The sequence below is a fragment of the Octodon degus genome, unplaced genomic scaffold, assembly GCF_000260255.1.
Source record: "Octodon degus isolate 3935 unplaced genomic scaffold, OctDeg1.0 scaffold00088, whole genome shotgun sequence".
Taxonomy (NCBI): domain Eukaryota; kingdom Metazoa; phylum Chordata; class Mammalia; order Rodentia; family Octodontidae; genus Octodon; species Octodon degus.
Window position 1 is genome coordinate 3,995,745 of NW_004524664.1, and position 22,430 is coordinate 4,018,174.

The 22,430-nt window shown below is 48.3% G+C and overlaps 1 protein-coding gene and 1 pseudogene across 10 annotated transcripts in view; one reads left to right on the top strand and one right to left on the bottom strand.

Annotated features, from left to right (window-relative positions):
• Nucleotides 1-273: 273 nt before the first annotated feature.
• Nucleotides 274-1,030, bottom strand: LOC101587719 (annotated as a pseudogene).
• A 4,289-nt stretch (nt 1,031-5,319) lies between these two features.
• Nucleotides 5,320-22,430, top strand: part of Fgfr1 (fibroblast growth factor receptor 1) — a 57,999-nt gene continuing 40,888 nt past the window's right edge. For 3 of the 10 annotated variants that reach the window (XM_023721993.1, XM_023721995.1, XM_023721996.1), the window contains exons 1-2: nt 5,323-5,943; nt 16,226-16,398. In XM_023721993.1, the coding sequence (XP_023577761.1) occupies nt 16,308-16,398 (91 nt within the window). In that variant the 5' untranslated portion in view covers nt 5,323-5,943; nt 16,226-16,307. Of the gene's footprint in view, nt 5,944-6,178; nt 6,278-16,225; nt 16,399-22,430 lie in introns of those variants that run through there. The other 7 variants (XM_023721990.1, XM_023721991.1, XM_023721992.1 and 4 more) reach the window with 4 other exon arrangements.

Consider the following 22,430-nt stretch of genomic DNA (forward strand, 5'->3'; position numbering starts at 1 on the left):
TTTATTTATTTTTTTTGGCGGAACCGTTGCCGGGGAAATGCTTATTCCATTGAGCCATCTCCCCGGCTCTAGTGTCTGTGGCTTCAGATCCAGCTTCCTTTAACGTTTTTTTTTTTTTAATTTTATTTATTTGTGTGTGTGGCCAGCTCAGCCCACCAGGGGGCAGGGCTGGCTGGCATGTGGTGCTGGGGGATTGAACCGCGGTCCCTGTGCTTTGCTAAGCTTGTTCTAAGTAGGTGCTTTAGACCACTGAGCCATCTCACCAGCCCTCCTTTAACGTTTTGAAAGCTCATTTGACAGCCAGTCCAGTCCTTCATATAGACCTGTTCCTCGTGTAGCGCAAGTGGCTTGAACATACCATGTTCTGTTTGGAAGACTGAAGACCCAATTTATCTGTCATTTCACTGAAGGTCATAGCATTTGGCAAATCCTGTTTGCCAAACAGCAGCAGCACTGCATCTTGCAGCTCATCTTCCTGAAGCATATTCTGCAGCAGTTGTTCCTTCCTGAATTCTTTCACGATCATTGCTATCTACCACAAAAATAAGACCCTGGGTATTCTGGAAGTAATGCCTCCACAGAGGCCGAATTTTATCTTGACCACCAACATCCCACACTGTGAAACAAATGTTCTTATATTCTACTGCTTCCACGTTAAAACCAATGGTAGCGGGGCTGGAGAGATGGCTCAGTGGTCTAAAGCACCTACTTAGAACAAAATGAGCAAACACAGGGACCACGGTTCAATCCCCCAGCACCACATGCCAGCCAGCCCCGCCCCCTGGTGGGCTGAGCTGCCCCCCCCACACAAATAAATAAATCAATTTTAAAAAATAAATAAAACCAATGGTAGGAATGGTGGTGACTATCTCCCCTAACTTGAGTTTATACAGAATGGTCGTCTTGCCAGCAGCATCCAATCCAAGCACCAGGATACGCATCTGCTTCTTGCCGAACAGGTGGGAGACGAGCGAGGAGATGGTGAGGCCCATGGCGGCGGTGGCACTTGCGATGGGCACGGAAAGGGCTCCGTGCCAAGCTGGGCCTTCGCCTTCTACAGTCCGGATAAAGAGGAGGAGAGAACTGCTGGGGAGGGAGGACGGTCTGGACGATAGCGGGCCGATGGCGTCCAGAGAAGCGCAGGCTGGCAGCAGCCGGGCGAAGAACTATTTGGGAGCAGGCGCCTGGTGTGGCAGCACCCAGCTCCGACTTTAAGGATCTGGGTTTGCCACGTCACACAGCAGACAAGGCAACTCTAGTGGCAGGCAGCCCGACCCCTCCAACGCGGACAGAATCCCCTTGCTTTGTTTTAGACAGGGTCTAAAAATTACATCATTATGCAAGTTAGACAGGCTTTGAACTTACTTTATAGCCAGGCTGTCCTCATACTCACAGCAATCCACCTGCCTCAGCCTCCTGAGTGCTCGGATCACAGGTGTGCGACACTGTGCTGTCTGACTTTTTGTCTTTTTTGAGACAGGGTCCCACTATGTAGCACAGACTGGCCTTGAACTTGCAGCAGTCCTTCTGTCAGCCTACTGAGTGCTAGGATTATAGCACATGTCACCATGCCTAGTTTTTTTTTTTTTTTTTTTTTTTTTTTTTTTTTTGTGGAACTGGGGATTGAACTCCGGCCCTAGCACTTGCTAAGGAAGCACTTATTCCACTGAGCCATACCCCCGGCCACCCTAGTTTGTTTTTTAATGTTGGGGAATGAAACAGACCTTGTACTGAGCTATATCCCAGATTGATTGATTGATTGATTTATAAGTGTTGAGGATGGAACCTAGGGGCCTCTCACAAACATTTCTGAAGTGTCTACTATGTCATGTACTATTCTTTTACCTGCTGGTCAAAGAGAGAATTATTTGAGACTCTTTTCTTATATTTGGAGGAAGTGGTCCAATCTCAAAATTAAAGATTCCACAACTTTTCCAGTTGAGGTAGGGGGCAAGGATGAGGGTACTGGTCCTAGCAATAACTTACAGTAGTATTTTTTGATACTGGGGATTGAAACCAGTGTCTTTCCACTGAGCTACTTATGCAGCCCATTTAATTTATTTATTTTCAATTTGGAAGCAGTTACTTTATTAACTGACCAAGTCATAAAAATACCTTGTTGGATACCTTAGTTCATCCTTCTATTTTTATTTTAGTTTTTTTTTTTTTAGGTACTGAGGATCAAACTCAGGACCTTGTGCTTGCCAGGCAGGTGCTTATGCCACTGAGCAATATCCCCAGTCCCTCATCCTTCTAATAAGCCTATTGATCTGGTCTTTCCTATTTCCAGAATCTCCATCTTCTACAAAATGAGAGGTCTTTTTCTTCATTCCACCTCATGGAGATGATGACTTCAATGGCCACAGGAAGTTATTTGCCTCTTTGAAGCGTTTTCCAACAATATAGATCTCATGAATCAGATCCTCCATGCAGATGATGCCATATTTACCAAGAGATCAAGCAATCAATGATCAAGCAATGAAGAAATCAAGCAATCAAATCAAGGCAGTTTGCTTCTAGTTGACTTTGCCACAGCCACACTTGTATATTAGTTTGTTTATTGCCTTCAGGTTTGGGTACTCCCATGCAATATATGGCTCCACATTCTCAGCATGTTAATTGAAGCCTTGTTGAGCTTAATAAAGACACCATTGAAGATTTAGTGAAGGCAAAGAAGCTAGGAAGGCAACACCTTGAGGAAATTTGGGCTCACACCATTGATACCCCGATCTGGATGGCAAATGCCAGTTTAGGCTCTGCAGGGACATAAAAATTGCTAGCTTTTCTCGCCATCCTAGCCATTTGGATCTCAGTTCTGTGCATCTGTCTGTACTCCTTATGATAGTGGCAGGTTTTTTCAAAGATGAGCTTCCTCCTTGCCTCGGTCAGCTGGGCAAACTTCGTTTTCAAGCGCTTTACCTTCAGCTCTGTGAAATGTTTTCACTTTTTCTTAAGCGTTTCTGGCACAGAAGGAACCTTCTTTTCTTCCCTTTGACACCCTCCATGGTTCTAGCCAAAAAGGGCATGCAGCCCATTTTGAATTTTGCTAATTTTTTATGGGTATTTTTTTTGGGGGGGGGTACTGGGAATTGAATTTGGGATCTTGCATTTGCCAGACTGGTTCTTATGCACCTGAGCTATCTTCTTGTCCCTTAATTTTGTGACAGGATCTTGCAAAATTGTTAAGTTGCCCAGGCTGGGCTCCAACTTGCCACCTTGTTAGCCTTCTGGACTGCTAGGTTTACAAGCTTGCAATCACTACACCTGAATACAGTGACTTGTATTTGTGTACCACTTTGGGTTTGCTGATGCTCAAACTTTGTTGAATTTTCCATGACAACCTTGTAGAGGATACTCAACATGTATCTCTGGCTTGATTTTGTCAAGTGCAAAATCATTTTGATTTTGTTCAAAAGCAAAAGTTCATTCCCTTGTTGTGGGAGGGGGGTGGGGAGGGAAGAAGTTCATGTGTGGTGGCCAGAATATCTAGTGTGGCCTACTCACCTCACCAGGAAGCCCAGCCTGGACTCATATCACAGCCACCCAGTAGCCTTAGAGAAAAATACAGATTCTTGTTTTTTCCTGGGACAGTTCCACTCCTGGCTTCTAAGCAGGCTTAAGAATTTGTATTTTTTTCTTATCACCTGCTGCTGCTCCTGCTGCTGTTGCTGCTGCTGCTTGCCTTCTCCTCTGCGATGCCCCTCTGCCATGCCACCCTTCCTTTACGCCAGCCAAGTATGAACTGAAACCTCTACAAAATTCTAAAGATGAGAAGGTGCAGTTGAAGAAACTTAACAAGTTGAAACAATCTCTGGATGAAGAAAAGAAGAAAAATGATGAATTAATAAAAGAGCTGACTGAGCTTAAGAAAGTTTTTAAACTGAGAAAAACTATATTAAATGAGAAGGAAAATGGAGAGTTTTGTTTTGATGGAGATTCAACATCTACTGAATCTGAAGTGCTTCTTCTACTTAATACACTAATGCATAAGTTTGATCACCTTGCTACAAAACTGGAAACTCGTGTTCCACATGTGTCCAACAGAATTGAGAAAATCAGCTTCTCCAGCAGGAGTTGTTATCTCTGCAAAAGAGATACGAAATGCTACAAGAAGATAAAATGAACTTGGAAGAAGAAGTAGAACTCTTCAAAAGTGACATGGAAAAAATCATGGCAGACCAAGTAGGACAGTATAAACAGATTGAAGAAAGAGCAAGACAAGAGTTGCAAAAATTAAAACGAGTCATTTTCTCTTTACAGGTTAATTTATCTTTAATATGTTTAAATTATTTTATCGAAAATTGTATTTTGGATGTTTCCATTATATATGTATCCTCCGTATCCTTTATAACCTTTGTCTTCAACTTCCTTTCTAGAAGGAACATAAAATTTTGTGTTTAAATATCAGTTTTACAATAACTAAATTTATCTCTCAAAATAATGATATGTATTTGAGAATCCTTTTATTTTTTCAAGACAAATGGACATAAAATTTTCAGAGCCAAAGGAAAAAAAAAAAAAAAAAAGAATTTGTATTTTTCCAAAGCTCCCCTGGGACTCATGTTCATTTGGATTACAGTCGCACTAGAGGACACTCTGAGGGGCCAGACCCGGATGGCTTTAAGTGGGCTTTGCTTAATTTCCAAACCACAAAACGCTCTGCTCCTGCCATTCTCTGCTTTCTAAACATTCACTGCAGGCTGAAGCCTCCCAGGGCCCCCAAAGGGTGCTGCAGAATTCGCACAGTCCATTCCCGGGAAGACTAGGCTAGCAGGATGGTTTGATTGACTGCAAAACCCAAGTTCTGTGTCTCAAATGTGATACGTACGATTGGGGGAAGGGCCTGTGGTACTCAAGAATAAAAGCGGTTTGTATTAATCAAGTGTGAATTTATGTGTCAAATCCTTATTTACTCTCCAACTCCTGACAAAGTAGAGATTACCCTCCCCCCCCCAACAGATGGGTAAAGTGGGATTTATAGGGAGAAAAGCATTTCCCGGAGGCACACACAGCTCTTGCTGCCGAGTCCTGCCTAGGACCAGCGTCTCTCCCCCTTGCTCCCTGCAAATAGCTGCTGCGTCCACGGCCTGACATTCGGGCGCCCTCCTGCCGTGCTCAGACGTAGAGGCAGGAGCGTGGAACAGAGACTTCGGGGAAGAGCCAGAGCGCTGGGCAGCTTTGCGACTCTGGCTTCTCGGGGACTACAAGGCCCAGCAGGCAGCTGCAGGGGGAGGAGGAGGAGGTGGGACCAGCGCGGGGTGGGAGTGAGGGAGAGCGAACCCTCGCGCCTCGCCGGCGCACAGCGCTCCGAGCGCTCCTGCGGGTACCGGCGCGGGGCCTCGGTAGCGGCAGTGGCAGCGGCTGTGGGCGCGGAAGCGGAGCTGGGACCCTGAACCAACCGCGGCGCACCGAGGGATCCGGGTTGTGCCCGAAGCTGGGCGGCAGCGTCCGGACAGGAGGGACGGTGCTTAGCGCATTGCGGCGACCTCGCCTTCCCCGCAGCTGGAAGAGCGGCGGCCGCTGAGGACTTTTCTCCGGTCCGAGGAGCGCCCTGCAGGGCGGGCGGCACCAGGGCTGCAGTCGGGAGCGCCGCGGCGCCGGGCCCCGCTCGGCGATGGAGCGGAGTCTGCGAGGAGCGTGAGGCAACGCTGCCGGCTTCTGGAGAAGGGGGACCAGGTCTGCAGACCCGGGGCGGCGGACGGGCGCCCTCCCCCCCGCCCCGCCTCCGGGGCACCAGCTTTGGCTCCATTGTTCCCGCCCGGGCTGGAGGCGACGAGCACCGAGCACCACCGGGAGTCGAGAGCTGGCCGCAGGGCTTTCGCGATCCGGCAAGGACCCGAATTGAGCCGGGGGACTACGGGCCGGAGCGGGCGATTCGGGCAGCCGCCCACCCGCCCGAGCCACGGCGAGCGCTGCAGAGGCGGCACCGCAGCGCCTAGTGAGGTAAGAGTGCGGCCCCGGCTCCCGGCGGACTCGGCGTCCCGGGCCTGGAGCCCCCGACTGTCCGCCCCGCCTCGCATGCCCTCCGCGGAGCCCCGCGCCCGCCCGGCGCCCCTCCCCCGCCCCTCCCGCAGCTCCTCCCGCCGCCCAACTTTTCCGCCAACTAGCACTTGAGAGCCGGCAGGGCTACGCCGGGCCGCGGTGAGCCCGGAGGCAGAGAGGCCCGCAGTTTACTCGGACTAGGGAGCTGGGCGAGGTGGGGCGCGCGCGCGCGGGTGTGCGTGTGCTGTGTACGCGCGTGTTTGTGATCCAGACCACTGCATCTCTTCTGTCCCTGGTGAGGATTTATTCCAATCCAGCAGGCAGCTTTTGGCGCAACATGAAAAACTGGTATCCAAGTATCTTTCACCTCTGGCAAAGTCTGGGGTCCTCGCGGGGGGGTGGGGCGCAGGAGGAGGGAGGCAGCGGAGGGAGGTCCGCTTGCCTCGGAGTCGGTTGGAAAGAGGTGTCGTCACCAAAAGGCTGGATCTTGGATCTGCCTTCTCCTGGAGCGAGCAGGGAATCCGCTTTCCAAGAGGGGGTTATGTTCCGCGTAGACGGTTTCCAGCGGGTCGGAAGTTTGGGGAAGCCGGGCGTCTGCTGTGGAGCCCGGGTATAGGGCGGGGGCGGGGGCCGCCAGCTCCAAATCGGTCCTGGGTGGGGGAAGGGTGAGGTTTTGTCCGGTGCGGTCAGTCTGCAGGGGCGCAGGTTGCTTTTGCGGTCCAGAACCCCACTGCCTGTTCTCGTTATGCCGAGGGGCGGGGGGAATGGAGAGTGTAAAACCCACATACAGGGAAGTTTACTTTGTAGATGGCATTCAGAAAGTGTGCAGACCCTTGTGAGACACCTTCTGTAAGGATGGAGCTGGGGGTCTGCTGCTGTTTTCTGGCCCTAGAAGCTACTAGCCCATTTAAAAAGCGTTTCTGCGATGCCTTTCTCCCCCCCACCCCACCCCCATTTCCCAGATGTGGAAGCCGCATCTGGTTCCGTTTCACCCCACACGGGTACACCGCAGCCACATTAGCATCCTTCTTCCTCCCCTCCCCTCCCCCAACTAAAACTGGAATTGTGTAACTTGTCCTTACCACCTCCCCCCTTAAAATTTCTCGCCGTGAGGTTTGGAGACGAGGCTTTGGGTGGGGGAGGGAAAGAAAGTTATCTTGGATCCCAAGTTATGTAGGTTCTCACCAAACTAATTAAGTCTCCACTGCTGGTGGTTGGTGGTTGGGGTGCTTTCTCTGTTGTGGGGGAAAAGTCGTCTCCGGAGAAGGGGCAGGGTTTGGGGTGGGGGAGGGGTGGCGCTTACGAACACTTCCTACGCTGGAAGTGGCCTGGGCTCGTGGATCTGGCCCAGAACTGGCACTGACAGATGTTTGTGGGACAACCAAAGCGCTGCTTTCTCTTACTTGAGTTGCAGCTGGAGCTCCGTCCCGGAGCGGGCCCACCCTCGCCTTGGTCGGGCGTCCTTGGTCCGTGCCCACCGTCCTGGAGCCAGCCAGGCGGTGGCTGCCCCGGGCGCTCGAGCGTTTTTTAGGGGGTCGCGGGGGATTATAACACTGGGAAACTTAAATAGTGGCCACAGGTCTGAAGGCAGGGTGGGGGTGGCAGGTCGAGTTGTTTTTGAATATTCCGTGAGGCAGGAAATCAGCCCAGGGTTGCGGTGCGCTGGGAGAGTGAGTGGGAGAGTGGGAGAATGGGTCCCTCTCACCTTCTCCTTTCCAGTCTCTTTTCAAATTGAAAACACTTCTCTGGTTTCTTTCTTTGGGCGGTAGTTTTGGAGGCTGTAATGAAATCACACTTTCTCTAGACATGGTAATTAAGGTGACTGTTTCCTCCCCAGATGTGCCCTGCCCTTTGCGCCTCCGGACCGGTGCTTTTTTTAGAATACCATGGAAATCGCAGAACCTTTTCCTTGAGAATGTGGAGCAGAAAGTGGCCATTTTCCTCCCTTGGCCCGCGCTCGCGATTTCCTCTCTGTGGCTTGTTTAAAAACTAAGCAGCGGAGCCCCCGGGGACGTGCTCAGTCTGGCTAATTACCCCACGCCTGGGTCAGCTCCCTTCCTTTTCCGTGACCCAGGGCCTCATGCTCTGCCGTGGCCCAGCTTCGGTCCCCGCGACTGCCTCCTTCCCTAATGGCTTGTTTCCATATTTGCCCCCAGTTGGTTGGGAGACCTCCAGAGCTGCTGCTGACCCTCACAGCGCAGGGTGTCTGGGGACAGAGGGCTGAGCCGCCTCCAGCTGGGATGTTTATGTGCCGCATCAGAGATGAGCTCCTTGAAATATCTGTTGCTTTTCCTCTTAGTCATAGCTGGGTGTCAGCTTTTTAATGAGGGTTATCCGGATGGAGAGACGCTCCACCACGTGCACTTTCACTGCGTGCTTTACCTTGCCCTTAGAAATGCCCCTTTTGGGAGTATTTTCACAATGGGGTTTTGACTAAAGTGGGCACCACTTCCTTGGTTCCAGAGTAGACACCCTTGGTGTGCTGCTTTTCCTTGGCCTCTAGCCATGGAGGATGTCAGAAAGTTCCATTTGGTGCCCTCAGGGCTGCAGGAGAAGGGACAGGAAGAAATAGAGCGGGAGCATCGCAGATGTTAGTCCTTCCTCCTTAGGGGAGAGGATTAGAATACATCCAGGCATCCCTGAGCCTGGGCTAGCTTTATTTTTAATCACTGTAGGGCAAGCAAACTGAACTGAATATCGGAAGGCAGATGTCCACTCAGGGGAGGCAGGCAAGCAGGCAGATCCATGGGTTTTGCTTATAGTGTATGCTTTTTGTTTATTTGAGGTATTGACCTGAAACAAGACTCTTGAAATACAGATTTGCCTGGTGAGCTTGGGGTTTTAGCATCCAGCTTCTCAAAGGCTCTCTTCTTGACTCCATTTTTAAAATCTTTTATCAAAATGGCTGTTAAAGAGCTTCCTCGGAAGTTTGAGCCTGTGGATTTGGGAGGAAAAGGGGTCAGACAGAATTGATTCCAGCACCTTGTTCTAAAAGTGCCTCCTTCACATCACTTGAGATCAATTTAATTTCCTCTTGGGAAATTTGACTTGTGTTTGTCTTCCCCAGAGCTCTGTAAATGGTCTGAAAGCTCCAGGGACTGGTAGGAGTCCAGATGTAGAGCTTTAGAGAAGGTTCTGGTTTTGCCAGAGTGGATTAAATACCAGACAAGGACTAAGATGTTTGTTTTTTCCCAAGGTTACATCTGTCTTAAACAGAATGTCTCCTCTCTCCCCACCACCTCTTACACTGAAGAAGCCATGCTATTTGGTTTCCCTGCCTGCCCCAAGTAAGTAGTATTCTCTTGAGTGAAGAACTCCAGGATATGCTACTACAGTCATGTGTCTTCAGGACTAGGAGATGTGACCCACCAGCTTAGTGTTTCCCATTTTGCTAATGCTACATTCACCTTTCACTTGCAAGGACATTTGAACACTTTTTGCAGAGACTCAAACAATTACTATAGTAGGTTAGTACTCATCCTTAATTAGTTCCAGAAGCTGCGAGGAATACCAAGTTGTTTTGGCTGGAAAGGGTAGCAGGGCAATCGATACCACAAGCTGTAGCTTGCACACAGATTAACTAACAAACCAGGGATGGTGGAACAAAATTTTCACATCAGTGGCGTACGCTTAGAATCCCAGCACTTCGGAGGCTGAAAGCAGGAAGATCACTACAAGTCAGATCTGTGTAGTGAGACCCTGTAGACCCTGTACTAAATACATTTAAAAAAAAAAATTGCATCAAAATGTGTGTGTCAGTACTAAATTTCTGTGAGTTTCAAAGCAGTTCAGTATACCAAGGTATGATTGTAGCGTTTCCTTTGGGCCAACTAAAATTTTGTAAACTGAGCTGCCTTTTTTCAAATGTTGACTAAAGTACTTGCCCTGCCATTTCTGTTAAATAAGTTGTAATTCCCATCTAAAAGGGATTCATGCTTTTTGTGTCACTTTCTCAGTTCATGGGACACTAAGATGTTAAGAAAGTTCTCATACTTGGTATACTTTGGAATAGAATGTGGTCTCAACAGGTACTAGCCGTGGCTTTATTAATGATATTTTCATTCTGTAGTCTGTGTGTGTGTGTGTGTGCGCATGCGCACACACGCGTGCACATGCGCATGTGTGTCTTTGAGACAGGGTCTCCCTTTGTAGTACAGACTGGCCTTGAGCTCAATTTGTAGCCCAGGCTGGTCTTGAACTACAAATAATCCTTCTGCCTCAGCCTCCCAAGTGCTGGGATTATAGGCGTATGCCACTATACCTGGCTCATTCTGTATTCTTTTTTTTTTTTTTTTTTTTTTTTTTTTTTTTTTTTTTTTTAACCAGGAATCAAACTCAGGACCTTGCGCTTGCCAGGGAGGCACTTATGCTTCTGAGCTAACTCCCCAGCCCTATTCTTTTTTAAAGTGTATTTGGGTTGCAGGGACTCACTGTGCAGCTCCGACTCTTGGTGATCTTCGTGCCTTCAGCCTCCCCAGCACTGGGATTATAGGTGTACCCACTATGCCTAGATTCTAGTTGTTGACACAGATTAGTTAAACTCAGACCCTGTTCTGAAGAAGCTGAAGTTTGATAAGAAAGAAGCAAGTAAGGGATGTAATAACCATAGAAGGGGACATCAGTGCCCTGGGAGAGGCTCTATGTTTTGGAAATTCAGAGGAATGGGATTCTCCAGCTAGGAGGTCCATGAAAGAGACAGTTTCTAAAGTTAGGGCTTCAATAGGAAGGATGCAGCCCATTGCAAAAGGAGGAAGACATTGATTGAATAGAGGCATAGAAATTGCCTCAGGCCCTGTTTGGTAGAAATATAACATGAAGCTAGGCTCCATGATGTGCACCTGTAATCCCAACACTTGGAGATGCCAGGGTAGAGAGATCCCAAGTTTGAGCCCCTAGCCTAGGCAAGTTAAGAACTTGGTAAGTGGGTTGGCTAGATAGCTCAGCAAACTAAGCTCCTACTTAGGCAAATACAGAGACCAGGGTTCAATCCCCGGCACCACATGCTGGGCTGGCCCTGTCTCCAGGTGTGCTGAGCAGGCCACCATGGAGTCTGGGCATATGGCACATGCCTGTAATCCCAGCGCTGGGGAGGCTGAAACAGAAGGAACACTGTGAGTCGGAGCTGTGTAGTGAGACCCTGTACCAAATACATAAATTTAAGAAAAACTTTTCAAGACCCTTTTGGGGGGGCCTCATGAATGCTAAGGACATACCCTAGGAGAGTCACATACACCATCTCAATATAAAAAAAGTAACGAGATGGATAACTTTCTCTTTTTCAGGCCGGCTAAATAGCTCAGCGAATTAAAGCACCTGCAAACAGGAACAGGGGCCGGGGTTTTGGGGTTCAATCCCAGGGCCTGCCTTGCGAGCCCTACCCCCTGGGTGCACTGAGATGGCAATTGAGACTGGGCGTGGTGGCGTGTGCGTATAATCCCATCTCTTGGGAAGCTGTAAACAGGCGGATCACTACAAGTCTGATCTAGTAATAACACCTTGAACACCCTGTAGACCCTTCCCTAAAATACAAAAAAAAAAAAAAAAAAATGACATTCTCTTTTTCATATTAGGTTTATAAGCTCAGTGGCTGTTTTTCCATCTGACCCATCCCAATTTGCAGGAGCCACAGTTCAAGTGTGCAAGAGATACATGTGGCTAAATAGGCCAGCAAGAGGAGAGTGCAGGGTGCAAAGTACCCTAGGAAGGTCAGAGTAGGAAGGTTGTGTCCACCTGTCACCAGTTACTAAAATCTGAGTGTCATGGAGGATGATGTAACTCCTTAGGTTTGATGAGCATTTTAGAGAGGAGAGGACAGGCCCCTTTGCCACTTGATCTTGTCACTTGTGATGTGGAAAGGGCAAATATTTCCACCCCTGTCAACAAGTGGGGAACTGAAGCTTGGAATGGTTTAGTGACTGGCCCAGGATGGTAAGGTCAGACCTGGAAAACGACAGGAATTCATTTGATACCTTAAGAGAACAAGAAGACAATGCAAGAGCTGGTTTTCCTTGCTTCGTTTTTGGACAAGATTTCATATTCGTAGAATCTTTTTTGTTTTTGGAACCAGGGATTGAACTCAGGCCCTTGTGCTTGCCAGGCAAGCGCTTATTCCACTGAGCCATCTCCCTGGCCCCAGAATCTGTACTTTCAGAAGTGAAGAGGCATGCAGGGCTGTATGGTCCAGCTGCTCCTTTCTGACACACTGCACCTTTTGTCGAATGAGCTCTTGAGAGAGGGGACAGTAAGCACTTTGTGTTTTTTTTTGGTATTGGGAATTGAAGTCAGGTCCTTACACTTGCCAGACAGGCCCTGGTGCAGCTGAGTTATATGCTTGCCCCAGTAAGCACTTGTTACACCCTGTCTGTTGAGTCCTCTTAACCACCTGGGATGTAGGCAGGGCAAATACTTGAGCCCTGTCCTGCAGTGTGAAAACTGAGCTATCAAGTTCCCCTCTTCGCTCCTCACTGAGGACCTCTCCACCCAGGCAGGTGGGGCTGTGAACCCTGCGTCCCTGGCTGCTGCTGTTGGAGAGACGGAAAGAGAACCAGCTGCAGGGTCTCTGGGGAAGCTGCTGTGCACACCTGCGAGGCTGCAGGTCACATCTGTCGACAGTGAAGGAAGGAGGCTGTTCCTAAGGGCTTTTAAGAATTCATTAATCAGAATGAGAAAAAGGAGAGGTGGCAGTCCCCAGGATCCCAGATAGCATGTGGACTGGTGTTTTGAGTCCTTGCATTTTCTGCAGGTGTGTGCAGTGGGGTGTATGCCACTTGCCTTCTCTCCAAAGGTGGGGCAAGAAGGCCTGGTACGCTCAGAATCCTTGTTTTATAAATGTGAAGCTTGACTTTTACGCATTTTTTTTTTTTTTTTTTTAAACTGAGTCACAGGGAAGCTACCAAATTAGTCTGAAGTACACTGGTCATGGGGCTAAAAACACACACTCCACAGCTGCCCCTCCCCTGCAGGGAGGTGGGCAGATTTGTTGGAACAGGGTGATGGGTGAGTAGCAGTGAAAGCCACCTGTCTGCTACATTTGAAACCAAGCTTAATCATCTCAGGATGATCTCACCTTCTGGCTTATCTTTTGGGGTACTAAGGATTTACTCAGTAGTCTGGCAGGTACTGTGGGACCTTTCAGGTGATAGGCCAGCATCAGTTAGGTGTATCTTTGGGATGAAGCGACATGGTTTAGAAATGCCTTAGTGAGCACTGCTTCTGTACAAGACTAGAGACCATGCTCCATCCTGGGTCCTCTGAGGGCTGCTTCCAGTGGTCTTTCTGTCCATCAGAGAAGTGGAAAATCAAGGCTGACAAACCAGTATTCACTCATTTGTTTTTATCTACTTGATTTCTTTTTTTTTCTTTTTGCGGAACCAGGGATTGAACTCAGGCCCTTGCGCTTGCCAGGGAAGTGCATATTCCACTGAGCCATCTCCCCGGCCCCTCCACTTGATTTCTTGATGGGATCAGAATCATTTTGTGTCTGCATCAGATAGAATCTTTCTTTGTTGTTACTGTTTTGAAAGGTGCTGAGATCAAACCCCAGATGTCACTTTTCTAGCAAGCTCTGTACCCGAGTCACATCCTCAGCCCTAGATGGGCCTGGCCCATTATTTGCATTCTGCCATCCTGAAAGCCTGTATGATCTGAATACTGATGTTCCTTTTCCTTACCAGCTTCATGTCCACCAGCAAAGTGTTTAATTTCTTTAGCCGAAGTTCTTTATTGCTTGAAGGTCGACCATACCTTTTTTTTTTTTTGTATAGGGGATCAAACTCATGACCTTGCCAGGCAGGAGCTTAAGCCACTAAGTTATCCCCCAGCCCTGATTGACTATACTTTGATCCCCCAGAATATAGTAAGGAATCAGTCATGTTTGTGTACCTATGAGTTAGGCCTTGACACATAATAAATATTCCTTCCATTTTGGTCCTAAATTTAGCACAATGAAAGAAATGTTTATTTCAATTTTAATTTGAAGACATTGAAAGTTATCAGTAAATCTTAGGAGAAGCTGATGGTGGTGTGTATGTATTCCCACTAGCGTAACATGTGTGAACAAAGCTGAGGGTCTCCTGCCAGCCATCTGACTCATTCCAGAGGGCCCCTGCCTCATCAGGGAGGTGGGCACAGTACCACATGAGGGTCTGTCCTAGGAAGCAGATTCTCTGAATAACTTGGGTACTTCCCTGGAGCACTCAGGCCAGAAGCCACCTGGAAACCAGAGGTGGTCACCCCACATTGCCTGGGCGGTGCCCAGAAGATCTTGTTCCCTGGTATCACGCAGCAGCAGTCTGTTCTTTATGACCCTAGGGAGCCATGTTGAATTTGCCCACTGCAGACCTAAGAAGGGTCTGGAATGTCACCGTGCTTGGGACTCATGAACCATCATTGATTCAGTTCTTTTGCCTGACCATGTAGTTGGACCTTCTGCTCCCATCCTGTCCTGACTTCTGAACTGTCTTCCAGCAGATGTCAGCTGTCACCTTCCAGTGCTAGTGAAAACGAGGTCTACTTCATGGACCTGCATATACTCAGAGGTTCTAGTAAGCTGTTTGTGAGGCTGCTAGAACTAGAGATGCCTGTGATTCATATAATTTATTTTATTTTATTTTTGGTGGGACCGGGGCTTGAACTCAGGCCCTTGCGCTTGCCAGGCAAGCACTTATTCTGCTGAGCTATCTCCCTGGCCCCCATATAATTTTATTAAATTTATTTATTGTGTGTGTGTGTGTGTGTGTGTGTGTGGCCAGCTCAGCCCACCAGGGGGCGCAGCTGGCTGGCATGCGGTGCTGGGGGATCGAACCGTGGTCCCTGTGCTTTGCCAAGCTTGTTCCAAGTAGGTGCTTTAGACCACTGAGCCATCTCTCCAGCCCCCCCATATAATTTTAGAAGCAAAAAGAAAAAACGTTGGCGGACCAGGGATGTGGCTTGGCAGTGCAGTGCTTGCCCAGCATGTGCAATGCCCTGGGTTTGATCCCTAGCACCACAACAGAGTAAAAACAGAAACAAAACCCTGGAGATCATGCCTTTGAGCTTCCTCCTTTCATACACGTCCAGATAGGGTCAACATGTTCCTTGAGTCCTGAAGCTACTAACTAGTTATCCATGTACTTGGCTCCCATTTCTTTGTTCTTGGCCTGTTCTCAATTCATCTCTTTGCATTCCTCACCAGAGGGATAGAATGCCCTAAAGAGAATGAAGTCTTACGATCTGGAGTCATCATTATGCTTCCATTTTCCGTAGGGTTTTGTGAAGCCCTCATCCACAGAGTGGCGGAGAGGTTGAGTGGTTCCGGAGGCTGTTCACTCCCTAGCACAAATCCTCCTGTAGTTGTCTGCCCTCAAATCATAGTTGGAGAATCAAGTTATGTTTGCTTTCCATTACTACAATGAAATACCTGTGATAATTAACGTTTTTAATATTTATTTATTTATTTATTTTTATTACATTTATTTATTGTGTGTGTGTGTGTGTGGCCAGCTCAGCCCACCAGGGGGTGGGGCTGGCTGGCATGTGGTGCTGGGGGATTGAACCGCGGTCCCTGTGCTTTGCTAAGCTTGTTCTAAGTAGGTGCTTTAGACCACTGAGCCATCTCTCCAGCCCCTAATTAACGTTTTTAAAGGGAAGATTCATTTAGCTTACAGTTTTGGGAGCTTTATTGCTTGGGGCCTGTGTCAAGTTGGCACACCACAGTGAGTCTACAGCAGAAGAAACTGCTCACCTCTCAGCCACAAATGAAAAAAAAGAGACCAGGTTCTTGCCATTCCTTCTATGCCTAAATGGTTTTGCCTCTACTGACCTAAAACCTCTCTCTCTCTTTTTTTTTTTTTCCTTTTTGGTGGAACCAGGGATTGAACTCAGACCCTTGTGCTTGCCAGGGAAGTGCTTATTCTACTAAGCCATCTCCCTGGCCCCATGACCTAAAACCTCCCATGAGGCCCCACCTCTTAAGGGCTCTGCTACTCCCTGGAAGCACTTGCCTGGGAAACAAGCTCTTAACACACAGGTCTGTGGGAGAACATTCCAGAACCAAACATAATGTCAATGGAAACACCCCTCGGTCTAGTTGAGACCCATAGCCCTGGTCAGGTTGGGATGGGCTCAGTGACTGCTCCTCAAAGAGCAGTTGTTGTTTTGAGTGCTCTTCTAGAGCAGGTGACTATGTGATGTGCTTTAGCTTCTTTTTCCTGTTGCCCTCTCCCCTTCCAGGCCCTCTTCACTTTTTGACTTTTGCTTTCCCCAGAGTCAGCTGGAGAAGGAAGATCAAGGTGGAATATCCATGGAGGTGTGGAACCTGGTCACCAACTTCTAACTGCAGAACTGGGATGTGGAGCTGGAAGTGCCTCCTCTTCTGGGCTGTGCTGGTCACAGCCACACTGTGCACTGCCAGACCGGCCCCGACCTTATCTGAACAAGGTAAGCTGACAGGCTTGGGGTCAGCCCACACTGGCACAAGGGAATGTAGACAGAGGTGATGTGATCAATTGGGAGGCTTCTTTCCCAGGCTGAGTAGAGGGCTTCTTCCCTGTGGGAAAGGTGCCTGAGAGATCTGGATATGAACCTAACCAAGTGCATCAGAGGTTGGGGTCATGAAGATGACTGACATTCATTTGCCAGAGATAATGTGCTTAGTGTGCTGAATGTTTTTCTGTTCCTGAGGCAAGAACATGACTGGGACCCCAGTGCTGTCCTGTTGATCTAGGAATTGTGTAATGTGGGGTTGGATGGTATGGAGGAGAAGGCTTAGGGTTTGGATCTGAGGACACTGAAAGATGCAGGAGCTTGGTAATGGCCTGCAGCTTCTAGACAGTGGTTCTGAAGACAGCTCCTACAAGGGTGGACAGTCGTGACCTCCCATGCTGCCTTCCTTGACTATGTTGCACAGGCCCAGTTTAGGGGCATGGTGAGCTTTTGCTTTGGAGAAGTTTTGTTTTAGGGATTTTTGTGGAGACCTATCATGTGCTATAAATGCAAATATTATTAGTAACAGGAAGACCTGGCCCATTGATCATAGAGTTTGAGTTTTGCGAATTTTCATACCTTGTGAAGATTACAGGGACAGCAACCAGTACAGCTTTTGAGGAACTCTGAGAATTAGTGTTTGGGCATTTCTTTTGCCTATGGGTAGGGCAACTGGTCACAGAGAAGGGTGGAAAGCAGCAAGTGGAAGACTTGGTGTGTCTGTGGTGGGTGGCCATGTTTCTGGGTGGCTCTTGGGGACCTGCAGGAATGATGGGTGTAGGATTATGGGAAGAAGCAGGGAAGATCGTGCAAAACTTGGTAGGAAGCGCACCAGCTGGAGTGGGCAAATTCTTACTGCTTTCAGTTACGACTAAAGACAAGATTGGCGCTAGAGCCTGCTGGAGACCCACATAGGATGCTGTCTATTCAGGTAGGGAGAGAGTGGTAGAGACTACACTGCAGAGGTAAAGTGCATTGAGAATGCAGGGATAGAGAGGATTGGAGACCTCTCATCCAGGCATGGAATCGGGGAGTGCAGGATTTCCAAGGGGGCAGCCTGAGCCAGGGTCCAGAGGTAGGCTATAGAAGATACATGGAGAACAGTTTGCTTATCGAGTAGGTAGTTGGGGGAAATAAGGCCCAAGAAAATGCATTCAGTGAGCATATGGAAGACTTAAAGCCAGGCTAAGGAAATCATACTTAAATAGGTAGATGCTAGAAAACTTGAAGTTTAGGGACATAATCCAGCTTTCAGAAAATTAACTTGGTAACTGGTTTTGGATGGATGGGAGGAAGGAGTTAGGCAGACCTGCATTTGTATACTGGTGTGCCATTTGGTGCTTGGAAGTTTTGGGAAGTTGGGAAGTTTTGGGTTTTTTTGTGTGTGTGGGGTGGTACTAGGGATCAAACTCAGGACCTTGCGTTTGCCAGGCAAGCACTTACTCACTGAGTTATCTCCCCAGCCCTGGGAAGTTATTTTGAGTGTCTAGTTATAGTGAGATTGAGAACTGCAGTGGAGGTTGTAAGATTTAAAAGACAAAACAAGTTGTATGACGATTCTGGGTGAGGAGAGACTAAGATGGGATGAGGTGAGTGAGGGGGTAAGCAACATGGTGATAGTGAAAGCCAAGGGAGTTTGTTAAGCCACTGTGTGCATGCTGAGAAAGGAGTCCCAGAGCAGCGAGGGCCTGGCAGGCTTCAGGGTGGGTTGTCGTGGACCTGAAGCACTTCCTCTTTTCCTTTTTAAAAACTTTCTCTTAACAAACTTCACAGCCTGAGACTGGAGGGTGGAAGAAGTAAATGGTACAAGATCTGGTACTGGTAAATGGATCTGGGGTCCAGACACTTGTGGGCAGGATGGGGGTCTGTGGGGGGGACAGGCATAAGGGACTCTAGAGGGTGCTGCTGCAGGGGCTGGGGTGTGGAGGAGGAAGGGGAGGGTGTCATTGAAGCCTCTACTCAATCCAGCCTAGGAAGAAGTAGAAAAGGCAATGGGAGGGTGTGGCCAGAGGTTTTGATAAGGACCCAGGAGTGACTGAACGGGAGAGAAGGGAACACAAGTAGGGGAGGACTGGTAAGCCTGCTATATAGCAGGCAAGACTGAAACTAAACCTCCATCTTTTAAAAATCATCTGCAAATGGTGTAATTCACATGCTGCAGAATGGGCTGCTTTTAAGTGTATAGTTGGATATAAATGTTTTCACCCCACGTAACTACCACCTCAGTCGAGATAGAAAACATTCTCGATTCCCCAGAACTTCTTCCCCCATGTCCTTTGCAGTCTGCCCGCAGATGAACCCTGATCCCCTCTCTTGTCATCACAGATTTGCTGTGAATGATGTGGGACTTCACAAAACATATGGTAGGTGTATGTCTGCGTGCTTGCTGCTGGTCTCCTGAGGCACTGCTTTAGTCTATTTTCTGTTTTGATAACACAATAGCAGATTCTGGCCACTTAGAAGAAAGGGTTATTTACTCATGGTGTGGGAGACTGACATCCAAGACAGGGGAGTGGTATCTCTTCTGTCGCTGGTAAAGGTCCTCAGGTCTGCATTACAGAATGGCAGAGCTATGCCAGTGTGTGTGTGTGTGTGTGTGTGTGTGCGCGCGCGCGCGCAAGACAGGGTCGTAAGTCAAGACAGGAGTTATACCTGGGGAGGGGACAGACTTTGCTTGCTCTTTTTTTTCAAGTTTATTTATTTATTTAAATTTTTATTTTATTTTATTTTATTTTATTTTTTTAATATTTATTTATTTTTATTTATTACATTTATTTATTGTGTGTGTGTGTGTGTGTGTGTGGCCAGCTCAGCCCACCAGGGGGCGGGTCTGGCTGGCATGTGGTGCTGGGGATCGAACCGCGGTCCCTGTGCTTTGCCAAGCTTGTTTCAAGTAGGTGCTTTAGACCACTGAGCCATCTCTCCAGCCCCTTTATTTTATTTTTTAAAAATGTTTCCTTTATTCTTTTTTTATGGTCAGCTCAGCCCACCCTGTGGGCGGGGCTGGCATTGCATGTGGTGCTGGGGATTGAACCGAGGTTCCTGCATGCTTGCCTAAGCAGGCACTTTAGACCACTGAGCTATCTTGCCAGCCCTCTTTTTTTTTTTTTTTTTTTGAGACATGGTTTCATTCTGTGTGTTCTGGGCTGGCCTTGAACTCAACTATCCTCCTGTCTCAGCCTCTCAAGTGTAGAGATTATTGGAGGATGCCATCACCCCAGCTTGGTCTAGCTCTTTTGATTTTTGTTTCTTGAGATGGGTTTTTCCACATGGTCCAGGCTGGCCTTGAACACTCAGCCAGAGTGCTGGGATCACAGGCATGTGCCACTACACCCAATCTCATTATGTCTCTTTTGTAATAACTCACTTTCACAGGAATTAGTGGAGATCCTAACTCAGCTAAACCCTTCAGAAGGCAGTGTCCCTCATGACCTTCACTAAGCCTCACCTCTTGAAAGATTTCAGTGCTTTGTCAGGCATGGTGGTGCATTCCTGTAATCTCATCACTTGGGAGGCTGAAACGGGAAGATCACTGAGTTCAAGGCCAGCCTGCACTACATAGTGAGACCCTGTATCAAAAAAAAAAAGAACAATTTCAGCACCTTTTAAGGGTGTCACACTGGGGACCAGCTTCCAGCATATGGCACCTTTGGGGGGCACACCAACATGGCAGTCACAGACAGGTCTGCCCACTAGCAGTAAGGCTGCTGTGAATGCTCCTGCTTGAGTCTTTCAGTGTGTGTTCCCTGGACTGCCTTTGGTTCCATTTGTCCACCTCTCACTCACTCTTGGCTCTTGGAAATGTGCTCTGTCAGAGATGAACGAGTGCTCAGCAGGCCATCGTGAGAGCACACGGGCGTGTGTGCGGAGCTCTTGGTGCCCGCTCCACAGGCAGTGAGCCATCGGTGGCCACCCTTGGCCCACTTTCTTGGGACCCCAGAGGACACCCACATGGTAAGGGAAATGCAGTTTCGTGTCTTGCGATGCATCAGTGGAGAAAGTTTGGTGGCCTCGGTCTCAGCATATCCAAGTGACTCCCTGAGACCTGCCATGTCAGAGAGCATGGCTGTGGTTGTGACCTCATAAAGGTGGATCTGTCTTCATGCTCTGGAAACTTGAAGGAACCTTACAAACATAAAGTATACTGTATTATCTCGGCCTTGCTGACGGTAGTGCTGGTATTGTCCTCAGAATCATAATTTATACCCGTAGGATCTGTCCACACCCACCACCCTGCTCACACTAAGAGCCCTTCCCTTTTAAAAAGACTATTGTAATGTGTGTGTGCTGGAATGTGTTTGTGCTATGATGTGTGTGTGTGCGCTGTAATGTGTGTGTTATATGTGTATGCTATAATGTGTGCATGCTGTAATGTGTGTGCTATAATGTGTCTGTTATAATATGTGTGCGCTGTAATGTGTGCATGTGTGTGTGCTGTAATGTGTGTTATACGTGTTTGCTATAATGTACGTTATGTGTGTGCTGTAATTGCATGTGTGCATATGCTATAATGTATGTGTGTGCTGTAATGTGTGCTCTAATGTGCATGTGCTGTAATATGTGTATGTGCTGTAATGTGTGTTATATGTGTGTGTTGTAATGTGTGTGCTGTAATGTGCATATTGTATGTGCTGTAATTGTGTGTTTTGTGTGTGCTGTAATGTATAAGTATGCTGTAATGTGTGCATGTGCTATAATGCATGTGTGCTGAAATGTATGTTGTAACACGTGTGTGCTGTAATGCGTGCGTGTGCTGGAATGTGTGCGGCTGTAATGTGTGTGTGTGCACGCACATATGAGCACGTTGGCAGCCCCTCCCCCAGTTAAGCGCAATCCTAGCAGTCTGTAGAGGCTCCTGTGGGACCAGGAGGCCTGGAGTTTCTGGCTGTCCTTGGAAAGTTGATTTAATAAGCTTCCAGGAAAGCCAGCTCCTCCTTTTTTCCCTCTCCCTCCCCTTGCGAGTATGCAATCTTACTGCTGAGGCTTGACTGAAGCTGCCTGGCAGAGGCCAAAGGGTATCACACCCCTTTCAAAAGATAGGCACCAATTGGAAGGACACTTTTGAGTTAGAGGAGGGTTGTTTCTACCTCTCTTTCCCCCCTCTTAGAATTGGATTTGGAGGGAAAAGTGAGTGAGTATGTCCAGAACTGCTTGTAGGGCCACTTCGGGTAGTTGGGAATGCGGTCCTGCCCCTTTCAGCAGTTACGAGGGCTGGACTCCCTGGACCCCATGATTCAAGGCATAGAATGGGAGACTTGCAGTCTCCACACATGTTCCACTCCCCAAGAACCTGCAACTCATAAGTGATTTAATGGGCTGAGGTTTTACAGCTCCTCCCACCCATCCAGATTTGAAGGAGTCTGGTGGCCAGTTGAAGAGGGCGAGGTTATGCTTAGTGGAAAAGCTGTAGTTTCCATTTCTGGCTGTGAGGCTCCTGTGTGCCATGTGTGCCACAAAGCAGGGCTTTGTCTCTGCTACAGAAACCTGTGCCCATGGAGGAAAGGCTGAGAATGGTGCCAGAGCCCTGGCTAGGCCTCCAGTTGTAGCACAGCCCCTACCCTGCACCCAGCTGGAGGTCCCCACAGCCAGCTGCCTCTTTGGCCCAGGAGGTATATGTGTCAACTGAGCTGCAGGAGGAGCCTTGAGTAGATCCTGGAGAGCGACCTATGACAGATGACCCACAGCAGGTGTGCTGTGATTCCTCTGACTGCAGTTGGTGTGGCCTGAAGACCTGTGTCCCTTGGCCATCCTGGGACATGAGGTGGGCAGTGTCTCACTCCCATAAACATTCTTATTTTTTTCCTGGTACTTAGCACTGAACTGGGGCCTTTGCACTGAATGACATCCACAGACTATTGGTTTTTTGGTTGTGTTTTTATTTTCTTGAGACAGGGTCACACTAAGTTGGTAAGGCAATCCTCCTTCCTCAGCCTCCTAGAGTGCTGAGATTACAGGCATGAACATTTTCTCCTTGGGAGGAGAAAAAA